Below are 20336 nucleotides of genomic sequence, written 5' to 3' on the forward strand. Positions count from 1 at the left end.
CATGTCTGGAGTCACTTTGGACTCTGTGGTTTGATTTACTGTTTTGCCTCTTGTTGGCCTCCTTGGCGCACGCATGGGTTTCAGGTGTCTTCTGTCCAAGTCAGTCCACTACTCATCCATCTGCTTTTTAGCTCCAATATTTTGTTGACAGTAATCACATGATGGTATCTTCTTGCACATGCTTATTGTTCTTGTGAATTTTTGCTTTTTAAAATAATACTGATTTACTGTCATACTAGTGGAATTTTGGGGAAGTTATGACGATATGCTGATGTTTATTCCACCATATAACTGTATTTGCACAGATTTGCAGCAGCTTCATGATAACCCATTCATATTTAAACACGTCCTTGTTACCAAAAAGCCAAACTCATGTTTTTAATTAGGAATGCTTGAGTTGTTGCGTGGCGCATGTCCGTATCAAGTCCAACAGGCTGCACATCGAATAGAGATGTAAGCTTAACACATCTTAAACACCATGGTGCTTGTGTGCTAATGTGTAGATCTGCTTGAATTTTTTTGTCTTCTTAGAGCACTTAAAGAACCAAAGGAACTGAATTTTGTTTTTGGGGTCAACATTGAACACCGGGACCTGGATGGCATGTTCATCTACAACTGTAGCCGGCTGATCAAGATGTATGAGAAAGTGGGCCCACAGCTGGAAGGGGGCATGTGAGTACTACACATGGAGAGCTGTCTAGCCCAGGATAGTTGCAGAAGGGTGTTGGCCAGTGGGGTGACAGAGCTGTGTTCTCTTTCTCCCTGCAGGGCATGCGGTGGGGTTGTTGGAGTTGTTGATGTACCCTACTTAGTCCTGGAGCCTACACACAACAAACAGGACTTTGCTGATGCCAAGGAGTACCGGCACCTGCTCCGAGCAATGGGGGAGCACCTGGCACAGTATTGGAAGGACATTGCCATTGGTAATGGGGCTGGGCTGCTGGGCCTCTGCCTTTTTTCTTCACCTGAATGTAGGCAGAGAGAGAGGCTTGCTCCAAACATGGAGCCACCTCATGATGGACCCATAGAGCCATCTAACATGATGTATGGGTGTTTGTCTTCCAGCCCAGCGGGGAATCATCAAGTTCTGGGATGAGTTTGGCTACCTCTCTGCCAACTGGAACCAGCCCCCATCCAGTGAGCTGCGTTACAAACGCCGGAGAGCTATGGAAATCCCCACCACCATCCAGTGTGGTGAGTTGGGTGGTTGGACCCTCCTGGCTCATTTCCATCAGCCCAGGACCCTCTTATCTCTTCCTTCATGCCAGCCTCCTGACTTGACTGACGTTCATGGACTTACAGTCCCACTGGGATCCAAGTCTTTTTGGTGATGGCCCTGTGAGCTCAGTCTTGAGGCTTTGCTGAGTTCCACCTGTTCCTCTTGAGTGAGAAAGAAGGTCATCTGACCTCCCAGGTCTCTCCGGCTGCAGCCAGGCCAGGCTCACTGGTGTGTGTGGATGACTGAGCCAGAATACTGATAGAGGAGGGAGATGGGCTGGGGGTGTCAAGGGTCCACCATATTAAGTTTCCATCCTGGAATCAATGTCCCTGAGAAGAATTAGCATTTTCTAAGAACAGGCAGAGTTGGAGCCCGAGTGAAGATCTTTGCCTACATAGTCTGGGGCATCTTTGCGGTGGGCCTGTGAGACCAGATTACAGATAGAGTTGGTGGGGTTGGCTGATGTGTGTGGGTTTTTTGTTCTCTGTAGATTTGTGTCTGAAATGGAGAACCCTCCCCTTCCAGCTGAGTTCTGTGGAAAAAGATTACCCTGACACCTGGGTTTGCTCCATGAACCCTGATCCTGAACAGGACCGGTGAGAACATTCTCTAACAAGGGGATTGTGGGTACTTTTCTCTCCTGTCCCTCACTGTTCTCTCTACTCTTGGGATAAATAACTCATTGTGTTTCTTGAGGTCAGTACACATGTCCTTACATCTCTGTTTTGCTGCACCTAATAAGTGCCCAAGAAATAAGAATAGATATATGTCCTGCAGTGCATATGATTAATTCTATGCATTGGGAACTCTGAGGTGGTTGCTCTTGTGACAGACAGTGTAGGTTGGTTGAAGAGAAAGGTCGCTGCCCAGCCTGGGGCTCTGTTTGCCATGTCCTCCCTAGTACTTTCTCTCTACAGGTGTGAGGCTTCTGAACAGAAGCAGAAGGTTCCCCTGGGAACATTCAGAAAGGACATGAAGACACAGGAAGAGAAGCAGAAACAACTGACAGAGAAAATTCGCCAGCAGCAGGAGAAGCTGGAGGCCCTTCAGGTACATGGGTCATGGTCAGTGGGCAAAGCCAGTCTTTGTCAGGGCTCTGCCTGGAACAGGAACCTTCAGTAGCTTTCCTGTTTCTTCAGGCTCAGTTTTACCCTCCACTCACCCGTGTGTGTTTACCAAAGCTTTCCAACCCCAACCTCCAGGTCCACGTGCATGTTTTCCAACAGTGTTATTTTAAGAATAACACCTTGCTTATTCTTAAAGAAAAATTGCTTATATACTTCAAAGTTGTCCAATTCATTCAGAATGTATAAAACTTTAGAAAATAAAAATTCTGCCTTAGGGCCGGGCGCGGTGGCTCAAGCCTGTAATCCCAGCACTTTGGGAGGCCGAGGCAGGTGGATCACGAGGTCAACAGATCGAGACCATCCTGGTCAACATGGTGAAACCCCGTCTCTACTAAAAATACAAAAAATTAGCTGGGCATGGTGGTGCGTGTCTGTAATCCCAGCTACTCAGGAGGCTGAGGCAGGAGAATTGCCCGAACCCAGGGGGCGGAGGTTGCGGTGAGCCGAGATCGTGCCATTGCACTCCAGCCTGGGTAACATGAGTGAAACTCCATCTCAAAAAAAAAAAAAATTCTGCTTTAGAGGTAACCATCATTAATCATACATCCTTCCAATTTGTCATAAACGCATGAATACCTATGCATAATATACATAAATATATATTTCTTAATAGAAATAGGGAGATCATGCCATATATATATATATATATATATATGTTAATACACATTTTTTTAGTGCATAATTGTTTTGATGATTTTCTAGAAGTGAAATTAAAGGACTTAAAAGGTCCATTGTAAATTTCTATGGTTTTTTGCAACTATTTATAAACTACCCTCCAGAGATGTGTTAATTTCTATTATTTACCACCAGTATATGAGAGTATTATTTTTAAATGTTGTTGCAAATTTGATAGGCAAAGATACATGTTTTATAATTTAATTTCTTTAATATGTCTAAGATTGCATAACTTTTCACGTGTCCACTTATGTTTCTTTTAGACTTTGCTTATTCACTTACATTTTTTTGTCTTTTTTTTTTTCTAGATATGTCTGTGATATCTTTATCATATTTATTACAAAATCATTTCCATTTCTGGCTTCTGTGTCTGTGCAGATGTACTCTAATTCATGATGTCTTACGCATGCCTCCCTAGCTGCTAAATCCCACCTGTCCTTTCTGGCCTCATCCAAATTTTCCCTATCCATGGGGCCCTTCCCACCTTTTTGGATTCCTTTTATAGGAATTTAGTCCGTTGACACTTTTTGCCAGTCTCTTAGTTGCTGGATTAATCACACAGTATCCTGTAATTTGCTGATAGTTGAGTATCTATGTATTGTGTGTCTCTCCAATAAGAAAACAGGAGTTTTATAAGAGTAGGACTGTGGCTTAACTATTTTATTTGTACCCTGCTCCAGACACTATCCAAAAGGTTTGCTCAAGTATACTAAAATATGCAAACAACTTCATCCTGATTGTTTGCCTTACAGAAAACCACACCCATCCGCTCCCAAGCAGACCTGAAGAAATTGCCCTTGGAAGTGACCACTAGACCTTCCACTGAGGTGAAGTCCAAGGGCAAGGGAGGGGCTTTTCCTCAGGTGTCACATGGTAGGATCAGTGTTCTCACTCTCTGTGGGCCTTTTTTTTTTTTAAGGAACCTGCACGTAGACCTCAGCGTCCTCGGTCACCCCCTTTACCTGCTGTGATCAGGAATGCCCCCAGCAGACCCCCTTCTCTGCCAACTCCTAGACCAGCCAGCCAGCCCCGAAAGGCTCCTGTCATCAGCAGTGCCCCAAAGCCCCCTGCTTTGGCTGCCCGGGAGGAGGCCAGCACATCCAGGCTGCTCCAGCCACCTGAGGTACCCCGAAAGCCTGCCAACACTCTCGTCAAGACTGTATCCCGACCTGCCCCTCTGGTGCAGCAACTGTCACCATCTTTACTGCCCAATTCCAAGAGCTCTCGGGAGGTCCCTTCTCCCAAAGTCATCAAGACTCCAGTGGTGAAGAAGGCAGAGCCACCCATCAAACTTTCCCCGGTGAGATGCTTATCCTCCTCGATCTCCCAGCCCAGCGTCAGTGGTGTAGGAATGGAATTGTGCAGTGTCATAGCTGTACTGGGGGTCTTAGGAAGATACTCTGAATCTAAAGCTTTTGCTGCTGCCCCTGAGGGCTTGTCCAGGGCCATAGAGCACATTGGTTGCTTGTACAGTGAGCTCTTCACTGCTCCCTCCGAGTTTTGGTCTGCCACAAACTTGAGTCACCTCCACTCGCTCTTGGAAGTATGAGTATAGGTTGGTCTTCTGGTGACAGCCTGAGTGGGCTGCGGCAGTGGTCAGTGGTTCTTGGGGAGGTAACAGCTGACTGGCCAGGCTGACTAAAGTGGGAAGGGAATTGAGAAGCTTCCCCTATGACAGCTTTGAGCAAAGATCCTTATGGCACAGGGGCCAGCGGGTTACCTGTGTACATTCCAAGTAATGTGAGGGAAAGACTGCAGGGAGTGCAAGCTCCTCTTGGAACGGCTCCTTTAGGCTAGATGAAATCTTCCTGCTCCTTAGAGGCTGAACAAGGCACCTCACATTCTCACGTTCCTCTTGCTCTAGGCTACCCCTAGTCGAAAGCGGAGTGTCACAGTTTCTGATGAGGAAGAAGTTGAGGAAGAAGCTGAGAGGAGGAAGGAGAGGTGCAAGCGGGGCAGATTTGTTGTGAAGGAAGAAAAGAAGGACTCAAATGAGGTGAGTGGTTGAGGTGGGGTTCTCAGAGCCTCCCTCTCTAGGGCCTGCACACCCCACCAGCAGTCTGACCAGCTCTGTTTGTATTCATGGCATGAGCCTTCCAGAAGCCTAGTGATCTCTCAAGGACCCTCAGTCACACAAATGACTAAACATGGTGCCAGGTAGGGTCTTGAGTAAGACTGGCTTCTGGATTAATCATGGGCCTGAAGTCACACAGACGTACATCAGTGGGGCTTGAAACACATTATGTCCCTAAAGGTGGCAGAAGGGTAGGTACCTTGGACAGTGATTTTAGAGTGTGGCCCTCAGTGGGGATTGGTGATTTAAACTGTAGCACAGGAAATCATAAAGATGATGGCTGATGACCCCAGGTGGTCAGTAAGGCATATTCTGCTCTTAGGGGGCCCTGGGGTGCCACTAAAAGACTGCTCTCCACTCAGCTTTCAGACAGTGCTGGGGAAGAGGACTCAGCCGACCTCAAGAGAGCTCAGAAAGGTGAGTTGGGGCAATGACTTGGCAGCCTGTGGAGGGAGGGGAAGCAGAGCCCCTTACCAGCAGCAGTTTACCAAAGGCTCGTGGAATCTTTCCTGGGTCTGGGCTCTTGTGCAGCAGTGGATCCAAGTCTAATTCCAAGCAGAATTCTGAAGGGATCACCCCACTTTGTGGTTATTTTTAACACTAATTCCTTGGTGTTCACTCCTGGTGGTCACTCGTTCTCCTACTCTTTGCACCGTCATGACAGATGGGAAGAGACAATGGTGGCTGGTCCCTGGTCTGTGTCCCTGGTGTAGTGGGGGCAAGCACCTAGTGTTCCTGTCCTCCAAACCCTGGGGACTGCCTTTCTCAATGTGGCCTGGGTTGAGCGAGGGATTCTGGGCTAGTTTTCTGACTCGCACCTCTCTCTACATTGTCAGATAAAGGGCTGCACGTGGAGGTGCGTGTGAATAGGGAGTGGTACACGGGCCGTGTCACAGCCGTGGAGGTGGCCAAGCATGTGGTGCGGTGGAAGGTGAAGTTTGACTACGTGCCCACAGACACGACACCGAGAGACCGCTGGTAATGCCCCAATCAGGGAGAAGAGTAGTTCTCTGGAGGAGGTATCCCCAGCCTCCCTGTTAGCAGCCCATCCTGGGAGCTTGCGTCAGACATAAGCTCTGTGTCTGCACAGGGTGGAGAAAGGCAGTGAGGATGTGCGGCTGATGAAACCCCCTTCTCCGGAATATCAGAGCCTTGACATGCAGCAGGAGGGCAGGGAGGAAGAGGAGGCCACTGTGGCCCAGCAGGCCATAGCCATGGCAGAGCCCTCCACTTCCGAATGCCTCCGCATCGAGCCTGACACCACCGCCCTGAGCACCAATCATGAGACCATCGACCTGCTCGTTCAGATCCTCCGGTACGTGTTTTTTGTCTTCCCACTCCAGGGCCAGCAGCTTTCCACTTCTTCCATGCTATTCTGAATTCCTGTCCCTGCCTTCTTTAGGAATTGTTTACGGTACTTCCTGCCTCCAAGTTTCCCCATCTCCAAGAAGCAGCTGAGTGCTATGAATTCAGATGAGCTAATATCTTTTCCTCTGGTGAGTCTGGCCTGACCTTCGATTCCATATTCTTCATTTCCCCACCCACGCCCCTGCATTTGTTGTAACTGTTGTGATTGTGATTGTTATGCCTGTTGCAGTTGCTAACTCTCAGCTGTGGGTTCCATCTCAGCCAGCCTCTCTTCTGCTGAAAGGAGAGAGGAGACTTTATGATGTGGAAAAAAAATTGGCTTAGATGGATATGACTCTGCTGTGCAGAAAGCCAACCCCTTCCCACCACAGGTGCTGGGAGTTGAGTCATCCCTTAGGGACAGCAGGTGTAGTTTGACATTTTATGACAAGAATACCCCCTTTCCTCTCCTCCAGCAGAGGGAGTAAACCTGTCCCAGGCAACAGTGAAGAGCTGAGGCTCAAAGTGCAGAAAACTTGACTTTCGGAGGGAGGTACAGAGAAGCTTGTGATGTGTGGACATAAGCACTGGGTCTTAACTCGGCAAATGCTGAAGGGGTGCCTTGCCCGAGCAGGTGACTGCTGGACCTCATAGTGAGCAGCAAGAGAGTCTTGCCTTCAAGTGGCTCAAGATTCAGTAGAGACTGAGTTGTTACCAGGTAGCTGGACATGAGGGCAGGATCAGTGAGTGCTGAGAAAGTGGCTAGAAAGGCTGTGGAGGGTTGTGGCGGCCTCGGGGGCAGAGAAAGCAACTGAGCCAGAAGAAAATGTGCATTTTGGCCTGCCTGTATAAGTGAAAAGGAGTGTTTGACATGGGGACTTTTGTGAGCAAAGGCTCTGGGGGAGGGGTCAGGGCAGCAGGCTGTGTGATGAGCATTTAGGGCAGAGGGGCCTGAAAGCCAGGATCTGATGTTTTTGAGCTGCAGGAATTGTCATTCAAACCATGTCTGTAGAGGGCCAGTTGGCAAGTAATTTCAGGTTCATAGGCTATACAGTCTATGTGGCAAATGCCATTATAGCATAAAAGCAGCCACAGACAACATGTAAATGGATGTGCCGTGTTCCAATGAAGCTTTTTTACAAAAGCAGTTGGCAGGCTCATTTGGCCCAGGGGCTGTAGTCTGCTGCCCCTGCCCCTAAGAGGGTAACTTGGGTAGCAGCATGTTTGGGTAGGATGGGTGCATAGGAGACGCAGGGGCAAGAAGGCTGGTCCTATGTAAAAGGTCAGAGGTGAAAGAATGGGAACAGGAGCCAGTGTGGTGGCAGTGGGCTTGGGGGTGAAAGGGCTGTGTCAGAGGTCAGCAGACTGATTATAGATTGTAGGCAAGTGACTCGGGCCTGTGGGAATTGGAAGTTGATGACAAAGCTATTAGCTAGGAGAGAAAAATGGGTGAATGCCAACAAAGGTGACGAATGGAGGTTTGTGTGGTGCCGGAAGTGCCCTCACTACCATTCTGGTGATGTACAGTGTGCAGGTGGAGATTAGGGACTGGCACTTGGAGGGGGAGACCAGGGCTGGAGATGGGGCTCTGGGAATTGTCTACATCAAGTGGGATTATTTTTCTATGATAGGAATAGCTAAGTTTTCTAGGAAAGAGATTCTAGAGAAAAGATGACTGGAATGGAAACTGCAGGATTAGTATATTCAAGATGTTGGGTACTCATGGGGCAGTTGTGTGCTTGAAGTTTGCCACAGATAAAAACATGGAGTTTGTCATTATTCTATTTTTTAAAACATGAAATGAAGCAGGAGTTGGAATAAGAAACTAAGGCTCAGAGAGGTAAAGAGTCTGTTGGTCAGTGAGAGAGCCCAGATTTGAACCCAGGTACTTCTTAGGACTTGCTCTGCTCACGATGCTGCCTTACTTTCCTTGCAAGATATGAGGGGGTTGTGCTCAGTGAGGGAGCTGGAAGGTGCAGAAATCACAGCTGCTTCACAGAAAGGTCCACACTTCAATTTTTGTTCTTGTTTAGGCTGCAGGTGCTCTCTGCAGATCCCAGGAGGAAAAGCAGCTAACAGGGTGGCTGGGTTGGCCTGGCATCTTGTCAGATTTGTTGGGTTTGGCTTAAAGTTATTGCTAAACTCAGAATACAGACTAGGTGCAGCAGGATCTCTGCAGTGGGCTTGACTGCTTAGGCCCAAAACAAAGTCAGCATGAGCATCTAAAAATAGTATATTAGGCTGGGTGTGGAGGCTCAGGCAGCTAGGTGGATCACTTGAGGCCAGGAGTTTGAGACCAGCCTGGCCAACATGGTGAAACCCCATCTCTACTAAAACAAGCAAAAAATATTGGCCAGATGTGGGGGTACACACCTGTAATCCCAGCTACTTGGGAGGCTGAGGCATGAGAATTGCTTGAACCCGGGAGGTAGAGGTTGCAGCGAGCCAAAATTGTGCTATGGCACTCAGCCTAGGTGACAGAGTGAGACTGTGTCAAAAAAAATTCGCTTCTTTTTGTACAAGGAGGAATAATACTAGTGTCTCAGCTTTGTCCTGCTAATTATAATGTCTAAAACCAAACTATTACATTTTTTTAGCATCAGGGATAAAACAAAGTCTAATGTTCATTATGTCCTTGTCAGTCTGTAAATATCCTTTATCCGTATGAATCAGGAGTTCCATAGAGCTTCAGGAGCCTTGCAATATTAGATTCAAGTATCATTTTTTCAAAGAAATTAATATAACAACTGCATGTGAATCTACATTACCTCAAAATAATTAAGAAAAAATTATTACAAACCATATCCACTTTCAAGATGTTGCATACTGAATTTTAATACTTTGGAGATTGCCCCAGCATTTATTTTGTGCTGCCAAGGCAATTATTGTTTTGTGTAGAACTAGAGGTTTCTCTTGCTATTTTGGTTTAGTAGGATAAGGTGAATGACACAGTTAAATACTTGTCAGTAACAAGCAATAACTTCTAGATACTATTTAAAAATAGCATCTCCAGGCTAGGTAGCTCATGCATCTTTACAGAGGTAAACACTAGAGTTGATAAGACTGCAGTAGCCAGCTAGCACTTGCTGGTTGTGGTTTTGTGTTCATCATAGTGGGCTCATGATTCTCAATGTTTTAGGAGTAAGTCATGTAAATTTGACTTGGAAAAGAAATTCAACCTAAAGAGATACTTGCATTGCTTTTCTCACCGAGATTCCATGTCACATTTCATTTGAAACAAGTATTCTGCTCCCTTTTACAAGTTTGAAAAGCCACTAGAAAAACTGCTTGTTTCCTTTCCTACCTCACCCCCTGGAGGTTTCAGGTACTCAGGAAAATAGTAAAAAGCTACTGCACAAATCTGGAGGTATCTGCTATTGGTTGGTAGGTGGAAAGAGAACTGACTTGTGTGCTGACATTGTTGGTTAGGTCTTGGAAATGCATTGCTGAAAGGGCCATAGTGAAGTCAGACAGGTTATGATTATGTAAGAGTGATTCTGTCCTCCTTTTTTTGCCACTTGGAATAGTAAGAATCACCCCTCATATGTCTTCACGGTCTGCTGTCTGTCAGAGCACTGTGCTGAGTGCTTTACCTGTGTGCTAAGTATCTTCATCCTTGTGGCAGCCTCACAAGATAGTCATTGATGTCTCCCTACTTTAGATGTAGACAAGCTGTTTGCCCTTTGTAAGATGTTCCTTCAGACCAAGCATCCTTGGGCAGAGCAGGCTGGAGATGCCAGCCTAGAAGGGCCCTGAGGACCCCTGTGAACTTATGCACCCTCCCTCTTGCTGTGCTCCCAACAGAAAGAGTACTTCAAGCAATATGAAGTGGGACTCCAGAACCTGTGCAATTCCTACCAGAGCCGTGCTGACTCCCGGGCCAAGGCCTCTGAGGAAAGCCTACGCACCTCTGAGAGGAAGCTCCGCGAGACGGAGGAGAAGCTGCAGAAGCTGAGGACCAACATCGTGGCACTCCTGCAAAAGGTGCAGGAGGTGAGCCCGGCAGCCTTCCTGTTGCAGCTGGACCACCTGGTCTCTCAGGGAGGGGGGCCTGGGCCCTGTTCCTGTTCTATTCTCACAAGAATCTATCCACTCACAGGAATCTATGATTCCCACCCTGGCTGCACAGCACCCTCACAGGAGGGCTTGAGATGGTGTGGTTGCCTGGGCCTCAGCCCAGCCAGACCCATAGAACCAGGCTTTTCTCCTTGTTTAGACATTCTGACGTACAGCCTGGTTTGAGAACCCTCCAAGCCATAAAAACAAAGTTCTTTTCCAGATGACGCCCAGATGGGACTGGGTAGCCCAGAAGGGGGGAGCGCCCCTTAGCGTATTGGTCCTTTATCTAGGCAGTAAGCATGAGGGCCTGCTCTGTGCCTGTCCTGTGGATACGGAATGAACAAGAAGGTTCCTGCTCTCACAGTCTGCCAGTCTGGTAGAAGAGACAGAATTACCGATGGTGGTTCATAAGGAGTGTGGGAAGGCCACTTGACTAGGGTGTTCCATGACACTGGAAGCCAGTCATGCAAAGAAAGAGTGTGACAAGACTATTCCAGGCAGAAGGAAGAAGAGCAGGACTCGAGGCCTGAGCAGGGACTTGGGGGTGGTAGGAGCTTGAAAGTTGTGGGATTTGATCCTGAGAACAATGGAGATCACTGGAGGGGAGTGGCAGTTTTTAGTCTCAGACACTTACCTGATTGGTTGGAGGAGGACTGGAGGGGTGAAACCAGAGTTCTAACTCCCACAGTTGCCTGAGTGAGATAGTGGTGGCATGGACCTTGGGCGGTAACAGAAGGGAGAGAAGTGGGCATATTTGTAGTATGACAACTGGGAACATGGGGTAGAGACAGGGTGGGCGTAGGAAATCTGGGCATCATCTGTGCACAGTAAGATGGGGGAGGGGATAATGATTAAGACAGGACAGAAGCCTGACAGCCAGGGCAGAGTGGGAGGTGGGGAAGGGGACTCTGGGCTCCATCTCAGGAGCTGAGAGAAGGGTGGGAAGGTGAGCCCCCCAACCACTTTCTTGCCCCCAGCTGACCCATGTCCTGCTTTATTCCAGGACATAGACATCAACACAGATGACGAGCTGGATGCCTACATTGAGGACCTCATCACCAAGGGGGACTGAAGACAGGAGCAAGAGTAGCTCCCCTGCCCACCCGCCCCTCAACTCTGTAGCTGCAGGGGGGAGGGGGCTTCATTCATGGGTTGGTGGTCATACCTTGGTTTAACTCACATGGGACATTTGTGTTTTTGGAGGGAAAGATACTCTGATTCTTTGAATCTTCCTCCCTAAGTTTATAAATATTTATTTTTTAAAAGAAGATGCTGTGCCTGTGAGACTATACTTTTCTTTTTTTTGGTGACTGCAAAGAACCTTTCCACTTTGGCCACAGTGGATTGCTAAGCCTGAGCCACTTCAGCTCCTGGCTCCTCAAGATAGTGGCGAGTCCAGTGCCATCTTGGAGAAGATCCAGGGGCAGGGCCGACACTTTTCTCCTAGAGGAAGAACAATGTGGGGATCTGAGGGATGGGAGGGAGAGTTCCCCCCAGAGTGGCCCTGCTGTGGGCTAAGATCCAGGGACCCAAAAGCAAGGCTATGTGTAGGAGGTTCCACATTGGAGGGGCTCTCTTGCAGCTGTCAGAGTTGGTCCTGGCCGTGGTATTGTCCAAACAGCTTGGGGAAAAAGATCCTCCCTGTCTAACCACCTCATCTACCCTCACGTTCTCTCTGAAGGAGGATTTCTTCAGTTAACCATGGACAGTGAAGTTTCTCACCTTAGTAACTTGAGTCCAGGTTGAGGAGGAGACAGATCTGTGGTGAATCTCTGACTTGGGTAGCACACTGTCGAACTCTACAGGACTCCTTAGGGAAGGAGCTTATGTGTGAAAGAACCCCTGGGGCTGAGCTGGTGGTGGAGGCCTCCATGTTTGGGTGCAGCAGGGCCTTGGATGGTGCCCGTTGATCTGGAGAGCCTGATGATACTTTTCTACTTCCTCCCTTCGGCCTGGCCCCACTGAGCCCCATCAAGGTGCCTGAGGAGGGGGCCAGTGAGGTCCCCTGGCCACAGGGACTCCAAAGGCATCTCTGCAGGAAGCACACCATACTTTCCATGTCCCATCACAGCACCACAATCTGTGTCCCTTAACTTCTCAGGGTCAAAGACAAAGGCAAGGGTTGCTGAATTTTCTCTTTAATGGCCATTGGAAGAATCTGGTTCAGTTTTTCCCAACTCTCTTCCCACTTGGATTTGGGGCCCCTGGGTTTTCTGAAGGCACAAGGACTATATGACTTTGTACCATTAACCTGTGGTTCAAACTTGGGTGTGTTTCTGGCATCTCCCTAACCCAGATTAGCAATTTAGCAATGGCCACCCTGCTGCTCTGAGGTCAGCAGAAGACTAGGAAGCAGAGGTGGACTTCTGGAATGGGAAGTCTTTCCCCACTGGATATGCCTGTACCTGGTGGGTTTTGGGCCTTTCCAGACTACATCTCTGGGAGAGGCCTGTTTGGGGTAGTACACTGAGAGACCCTGGCCTCTTCTGCTGGAAGACTGTCCAAGTCTTGGGGTTCCTTGAGCTGGTGATTCCTCTGCCAACCTGCTCTCTCCATCTCAGGCAGCATGGGGTCAACTTTTGTCCCCAAACCTAATGTTTTAATCTAAATGAAAGTTGGTTCTGCATTCCTACTGAAGGGTAATAATTTTTAAAATTCACACACATGTAATCAAAATGCAATACTATAAACTTCTACTGGTGAGACTCCTGAACTCAGTCTGTTTTCTTCTTAGTAAAATCCAGCACCTTCCTCCACTTCATTCTTTGTACCACTGTGGCTTTACACTGTCTTCAAGTTATTCCTCCTCCTCATCACCTCCATTGTTTTATCTTCACCCCCCTTAACACCCACAGAAACAGACTGGAGTTCCTGAATGTTTTAGCTTCAACTTCTAGATGTGCCCACTTTGCTGTGTTAATGCTACCACAGCTGTGCTGAATGCAGCAGCTTGTTTCCCAGGCAGAGATCCTGCCACTCTGGATGGAAAGATAAAATGCAGGAGTCCCCTTTCCTGATTTCCTGGGAACATCAAGGGAGAGGTGACCAGCTTGGAACTCCCTGATGACTTGGGAGGAGGAGATGGTTTGGCTGATGTGTGGTGGGAAGAACCTTTGCCCAAGGTTGCAAGAGAGTGAGTGAAGGGCAGCAACGCTGGTGTTAAAGGAACGAGACGGGTGGGAACTTTAAGGTGTTTTGTTTGAGACGGGAGTCTCGCCCTGTCACCTAGGCTGGAGTGCAGTGGCATCGATCCCGGCTCACTACAACGTCCACCTCCCAGGCTCAAGTGATCCTCCCTCCTTAGCCTCCCAAGTGGCTGGGACCACAGGTGCACACCATCACTCCTGGCTAATTATTTTGTATTTTTGGTAGAGAGTTTCACCATGTTGCTTAGGCTGGTCTTTAACTCCTGAGCTCAAGTGATCCACCTACCTTGGCCTCCCAAAGTGCTGGGATTACAGTGTAAGCCACCATGCCTGGCCTAGGGTGTTTTGTTTTTAAGTGACACATGCACATGGTAAACATTAAAACCATCTAAAAGGCTAGACCATGAAAAACAAGCTTCCCTTTTCCCACCCAATCCCTGAATTCTCCCTGGAGAGTATCCCTCCTAAGTGCACACACTTCCACTCTGTTCCATTTCTGCCTGTTATCTTAGTATAGCTTGGAACCTGTTTCAGAATAACCCACATGGGTCTCCTTTATTCTTCAGAACCACAAAGCATTTCATTGTCTTAGATATACTGTCTCCTATTTATGGACATTTGGAGTTGTTTTTTTTTTTTTTTTTTTGAGACGGAGTTTTGCTCTTGTTACCCAGGCTGGAGTGCAATGGCGTGATCTCAGCTCACCGCAACCTCCGCCTCCTGGGTTCAGGCAATTCTCCTGCCTCAGCCTCCTGAGTAGCTGGGATTACAGGCACGCGCCACCATGCCCAGCTAATTTTTTGTATTTTTAGTAGAGACGGGGTGTCACCGTGTTGACCAGGATGGTCTCTATCTCTTGACCTCGTGATCCACCCGCCTCGGCCTCCCAAAGTGCTGGGATTACAGGCTTGAGCCACCATGCCCGGCCTTGGAGTTGTTTCTTTTTCCTTTTTTTGAGACCGACTCTTGCTCTGGTACCCAGGCTGGAGTGGAGTGGATCTCGGCTCCCTGCAACCTTTGCTTCCTGGGTTCAAGCAATTCTACTGCCTCAGCCTCACGAGGTGCTGGCACTACAGGTGCATGCCACCCTGCCTGGCTAATTTTTGTATTTTTGGGGAGAGACAGGGTTTCACCATGTTGGTCAGGCTGGTCTCAAACTCCTGAACTCAAGTTATTTACCTGCCTTGGCCTCCCAGTGCTGGGATTACAGGCATGAGTCACCGTACCTCGCCAGTCACCATTTTCATCCAGTAACTTGCAATGCACCAGGCCTTACCAGGGCCACTGATGGGTTCAGCAGACATTTCCTTCTTCAAGCTGGCAAGGCCTCAGACAAGTCACTGCCCATTTTGGCTCCCTGTTCCTCCTCTAAAAGAAAGGAGTCAGATGATGGCAGAGGCTTTCCAGCTTATTCAGCCTCAGGGCCTGTTATCCACCTAAAATGTCTCCAGAAGCCTATATGGAAAGCCAGTAGTCCTGGAGCTGCTCTGGTTGAAGCCCAGAGCCCCTTGCTGTCCTGACCACCCAATCTTTGCTTCCAAGATTCACTGGTCCCCACCTCTACCTGTAGGCCTTCAGCTACTTACTTGTCTGATGTGGGGATAATGTGCTTACCCAGCAGCCATCCTCATTGGCCTAACCATTTGGCCAGTTCCAGTATCCCCGAAGGGTGAGGGGGGGCTGGGCTTCCAGAGGGCCTGAACCCCAGGTGCCTTCAGCACTTCCTAGGGCTCTGGCATGTCAGCAGCTGCCTGCCAAGGCCTGGAAGGTAAGGGGGAGGGTGCTCACACCACTATGTTGAGATGCTAACAGTGATTCTCGAAGGCCCCTTTCTGCTACAGTAACTGCAGGTTTCCAGTGAAGCCATGGCCAGCTCTAATTCCCTACTTCATTTTATTTATTTTTGAGACAGTCTGGCTCTGTCACCCCAGACTGGGGTGCAGTGGCGCCATCTCGCCTCACTGCAACCTCAGCTTTCGGGGTTCAAGCGATTCTCCTGCCTCCGCCTCTCTCGTAGCCAGAATTACAGGCGCGTGCCACCACGCCCGGCTAATTTTCTTACTTTTAGTAGAGACGGGGTTTCGCCATGTTGGCCTGGTTGATCTCAAACTCCTGGCCTCAAGAGATCCATCTACCTCAGCCTCCCAAAGGGCTGGGATTACAGACGTGAGCCACCGAGCCTGGCCTAATTGTCCCTCTCCACATCACTTCTTCCCTTGTTGAAAGCTCTGGGTTCTCCCTCCCCTCCCCGGTGCCCCACCATGTAAACCGATCTGTCCCGCTAGGTTTGGGGCACTGCGGAGAGCTGGGGAGAAGCCCTTTGTCAGAAGGTTCAGAGTTTCTGGGTTTCTGATGCTTAATCATCAGCGAACACAGCACAACACATGGCCGAGGGCGGGTTGTAAATTCTCACCTGGCTCAGAAGACGCAGCCAGGACTCCAGCACTTGGCCATCTCTCTAGACGCTTCGCGGCTGGACCACGTTCAGTCTAATAGGGCGTGGTTATGAACGCCCGTTATGAACCGTTCATAACCAGCTAACGGTTTCGAACTGTGGAGAGTACCCCCTACCCCGCACACGCTCGAGGCGGAAATGGCTCAGCGCATGCGCGGTTTTGCTGGCGCGCTGCACGAGCACTGTGACCTGCGCATGCGCTTTGGAAGCCTCGCGAGCTTGCGGTGGTGGCGCTCAGGGCTTGGTGCAGGTGGCTGCGGCCTTTGAGGGTTTCCTCGCATCTTTTAGGTAGAAGGGGGAGAGCAAGGGCGCACCCGCACCCCAAGGAGAAGAGCGAGGATTTTTTTTTCCCTCCAGGCTGCTGCGTTTTAATTAAGTAAAAGTGCAGATGAAATCTTTTCCCTCTGGTTGTTTTCTAGCGTTTGAGGGGGTCATTCGGAAAAACATTTGTTGAACAGTTGTCCTTAGGGTCAGCTCTTTGATTTCTGCAAGGTAGAACACTTGGAAAGGAAGCTGCGTGTTTTTCCTTTTGCCCAGAAGAGCCAGCTAGCCTGCCTGCCTGCCTGCCTTTTGACCTGAGGCCGAGCTCCTGAAACCTCTTGGACTTCACGACATTGGTCCGTTTTCTATGTGTTTGTCCTTTGGTTGGTTTATGGTGTTTGTTGGAAGGTAAATGTTTTAAAGTTTTGAGGATTCCTATCATGCTTGGGGAAATCAATCCCCTTCTCTTTTCTCTCCTTCCCCCTATATTCGCTTACATTTTGTTGCAATGTTTGATTTTCTGTTTTTTACTAGACTACCTGTAGTCCTTATGGAATATATTTTAGTATAAGCTGTAAGGCAAGAGTCAAGCATCCCCCGCCCCCACGTGGAAATTAACTTATTCCAGGCCCACTTATTAAATGAGCTAACAGGTGTGGACCTGTTGGGTTTGAGATGCCCCCTTAGACGCCAATGGAGACATCTGTTGTCAGTTGCACAAGTGAGTCTGATATGAGGGGTGAGGTTCTGGTTGAAACTAATTTTGGGTATCATCAGTATCTAAATAAATCAGTCTCCCTCACTTGTTAAAAAATACTTTTCCAGTCTTGGAATTTATTCTCTCACTTGAAATATTTATTCGCGTTATCCAGCTCTCTCCCGTCCCTGCCTAAAAGAAAGCGTTCCATTGGGATTTAAAGTATAATTGCATTAAATTTAAATGTAAGGTTTGGGAGCATTGACATTTTTATGATATTAATCCTCCCCCAGAGGATAAAAAATGGTTTTCCATTTACTCAAGACTTCTTTTAAGTCCTCCAATAAGACATTATAAATTATTTATATGAGTTCTATGGTTAAATTTATTCCTAAGCGTTTTATGGCTTTTGCCTACTGTGATGGAATACTTTTTTCCATCTGTATTGCTCCCTGATTGTTAATATGGAGAAAAGCTAATGATTTAATATAATTCACTTTCTATCTTAGGAATTCTGGTAGTTTTAATAAATCTGTTTTTTTATAGATACAAATTTACCAGTATACCAATTTATTTTGTCAGTTTGATTTAGTTAGAATCTCTGAAACAATGTTGAATAATGATCCGGGGCTTGTTTCTGATGTGGGTGGAAATTTACATGTGAGAGTTGAGCAGTGAGAGTTTCTTCGGCAAGTGGCTTTTAAAATGTTGGCGTTTCCTTTAGTTTCTCTTGCGGCTGCTGGGACTCTTCTGTAGCTACCAGTCCTGCCTGAGTCAGGCGCCAGGGGGCACCAGTCATGTAGAATGAAATGTGGGTTGTGCACCCTGGAAACTGGCTGAATTTTGTCAAATGCCTTTTCACCGTCTATAAAAAACCATATAGAGTTTTCTCCTTTATGCTGCTGTTTTTATTTGCAATTAGACATTAAGTAGCTATGAAAGAATACTGTATAAAATATTTGTAAAGTAAGCCAGGCGCAGCGGCTTACAACTGTAAACCCAGCACTTTGGGAGACCAAGGTAGGTGAATTGCTTGAGCCCAGGAGTTAGAGACCAGACTGGGCAACATAGCAACACCTCGCCTCTAAATAAAATACAAAAATTAGCTGGTTTGTGCTGAGGCTGAAGTGGGAGAGTCACTTGAGCCTGGGAGGTGGAGGCTGCAATGAGCTATGATCGTGCCACTGCACTCTAGCCTGGGTGACAGAGTAAGAAACTGCATCTATTAAAAAAACAATTGTAAAGCAGAAAAAATATACCTCGAACACCCATCACCTGATTTGTTATTTTATAAATCCCTGTGTGTCCTTCTGGATCCCCTGAGCAGGAGCTCAATGGTCACTATCATTCTGAATTGTGTTCCCCTTAGTGTTTCATTTTATAATCTTGTTTCTTTACTTTTCATTTTTTTTAATGAGTTCTGTGTATTCCTAAATAAGTGTTTTGTTTTGCCTGTTTTTGAACTTAGACGGACATAACATTTTATTTACTGTTTTGCAGCTTGCTTTTTCTTTTCAACATTGTGTTCCAGAAACTCATCCATGTTTTTGGATGCAGCTGCAATTTATTCATTTTCACTACTGTAGAGTATTCTCGATGTTAACCTAAATAACAGTAAAGAGAGGCTCTCAAATGAAAAGATGTTTATTTGGGAATAAAGCATTACAAATTTATGTATATATGTCTTTTCTTTTAGAGAGCCGCTTTGTTATTTAGGTTGCCACATCACTGCCGAATACTAGACAGTAATGAAAATGAATGAATGATGCCTGCAGTTGAACATAATACAATTTTAAATGCATTCCTCTGAGACTGTAACATGCATTGTTTAGTATATGTCTGCTGTTGCATGTGTGCAGGACTTCCTCCCTGGGACAGCTGTCCCAACCTTTTTGGTACCAGGGACTGGTTTTGTGGAAGACAGTTTTTCCATGGACTGGGGTGGGGGATGGTTTTGGGATGATTCAAACACATTACATTTATTATGGACTTTATTTCTGTTATGATTACATTGTAATATATAATGAAATAATTATACAGCTCACCATAATGTAGAATCAGTGGGAGCCTGAGCTTGTTTTCCTCAAACTAGATGGTCTCATCTGTGAGTGATGGGAGACAGTGATAGATCATCGGGCATTAGATTCTCATCAGGAACACACAACCTAGATCCCTCGCATGTGCAGTTTACATAGGGTTTGTGCTCCTATGAAGATCTAATGCCACCGCTGATCTGACAGGAGGCAGAGCTCAGGCAGTAATGCGAGCAATGAGTAGCAGCTGTAAGTACAGATAAAGCCTTGTTTGCTTGCCCGCAGTTCACCTGCTGTGTGGTCTGATTCCTAACAGGCAATGGACTGTTACTGGTCTGTGGCCCGAGGGTTAGGGACCCATGCCCTAGGATATAATCCTTGGGGTAGAATTGCAGAATAATAGTTCATGCCCGTTTCACCTTTACTAGGTAATGCGAGAATTGGTTGTGTTAATTTTCATGCCCACTGGCACTGTATAAGTGCTTCGTTTCTCCACTTTCTTGCCCGTGTTTGATATTGCTGCACTTGAAATGTTCTGCCAGTCTGATGGGGTATAGTGATATCTCAGTGTGGTTTAATGTGCATTTTTCTGATTTCTAAAATGTGGTTGAGCACCTTTTTAAATGTTTATTGACTTTTTAAAAAATTTCTATTTATTTTTGAGACATGATCTTGCTCTGTTGCCGAGGCTGGAGTGCAGTGGCACAATCTCTGCACACTGTAATCTCCACCTCCTGGGCTCAAGGAGTCCTCCTGCCTTAGGGGGACTATGGGCATGGGCCACAATGCATGGCTAATCTTTGTATTTTTAGCAGAGACAGGGTTTCACTATGTCGCCCTGGCTGGTCTTGAACTCCTGGACACAAGCGATCCGCCTGCCTCAGCCTCCCAAAGTGCTGGGATTACAGGCATGAGCCATTGTGCCTGGACTCATAGACCATTTAAGTTTCTGTAAGGAAGTGCCTGCTCAAGATTTTGGCCTGCTTTTCTATTTTATCTGTTTCTTATTTGAATTTTGTATATTCTGGAGACAAATTCTTTATAAGTTATCTGTGTTGCAGATTTCTTCTCCCATTCTTTGGCATGCCTTTTTTTATTTTTACAGAGTGTTTTGAGGACTAGGAGTCCTACATTAATTAAAAATGTAGAATAAGGCCGGGCGCGGTGGCTCAAGCCTGTAATCCCAGCACTTTGGGAGGCCGAGGCGGGTGGATCATGAGGTCAAGAGATCGAGACCATCCTG

At 47.3% G+C, this 20336-nt stretch overlaps 1 protein-coding gene across 2 annotated transcripts in view; it reads left to right on the forward strand.

The window, feature by feature from the left end:
- MORC2 (MORC family CW-type zinc finger 2) overlaps positions 1 to 13214 on the forward strand; it is a 43454-nt gene extending 30240 nt beyond the window's left edge. Inside the window, exons 13-26 of one of the 2 annotated variants that reach the window (XM_017499569.2) lie at positions 532 to 672; positions 769 to 923; positions 1066 to 1194; positions 1710 to 1815; positions 2137 to 2269; positions 3774 to 3848; positions 3941 to 4321; positions 4886 to 5017; positions 5458 to 5512; positions 5932 to 6073; positions 6186 to 6410; positions 6498 to 6591; positions 10247 to 10435; positions 11505 to 13214. In XM_017499569.2, coding sequence (XP_017355058.1) covers positions 532 to 672; positions 769 to 923; positions 1066 to 1194; positions 1710 to 1815; positions 2137 to 2269; positions 3774 to 3848; positions 3941 to 4321; positions 4886 to 5017; positions 5458 to 5512; positions 5932 to 6073; positions 6186 to 6410; positions 6498 to 6591; positions 10247 to 10435; positions 11505 to 11573 — 2026 coding nt within the window. In that variant the 3' untranslated portion in view covers positions 11574 to 13214. The remainder of the gene's footprint in view (positions 1 to 531; positions 673 to 768; positions 924 to 1065; positions 1195 to 1709; positions 1816 to 2136; positions 2270 to 3773; positions 3849 to 3940; positions 4322 to 4885; positions 5018 to 5457; positions 5513 to 5931; positions 6074 to 6185; positions 6411 to 6497; positions 6592 to 10246; positions 10436 to 11504) is intronic. The other variant, XM_017499571.2, reaches the window with a different exon arrangement.
- Positions 13215 to 20336: the final 7122 nt, after the last annotated feature.

This window comes from Cebus imitator, unplaced genomic scaffold (genome assembly GCF_001604975.1).
Source record: "Cebus imitator isolate Cc_AM_T3 unplaced genomic scaffold, Cebus_imitator-1.0 Scaffold258, whole genome shotgun sequence".
Taxonomy (NCBI): Eukaryota; Metazoa; Chordata; class Mammalia; order Primates; family Cebidae; genus Cebus; species Cebus imitator.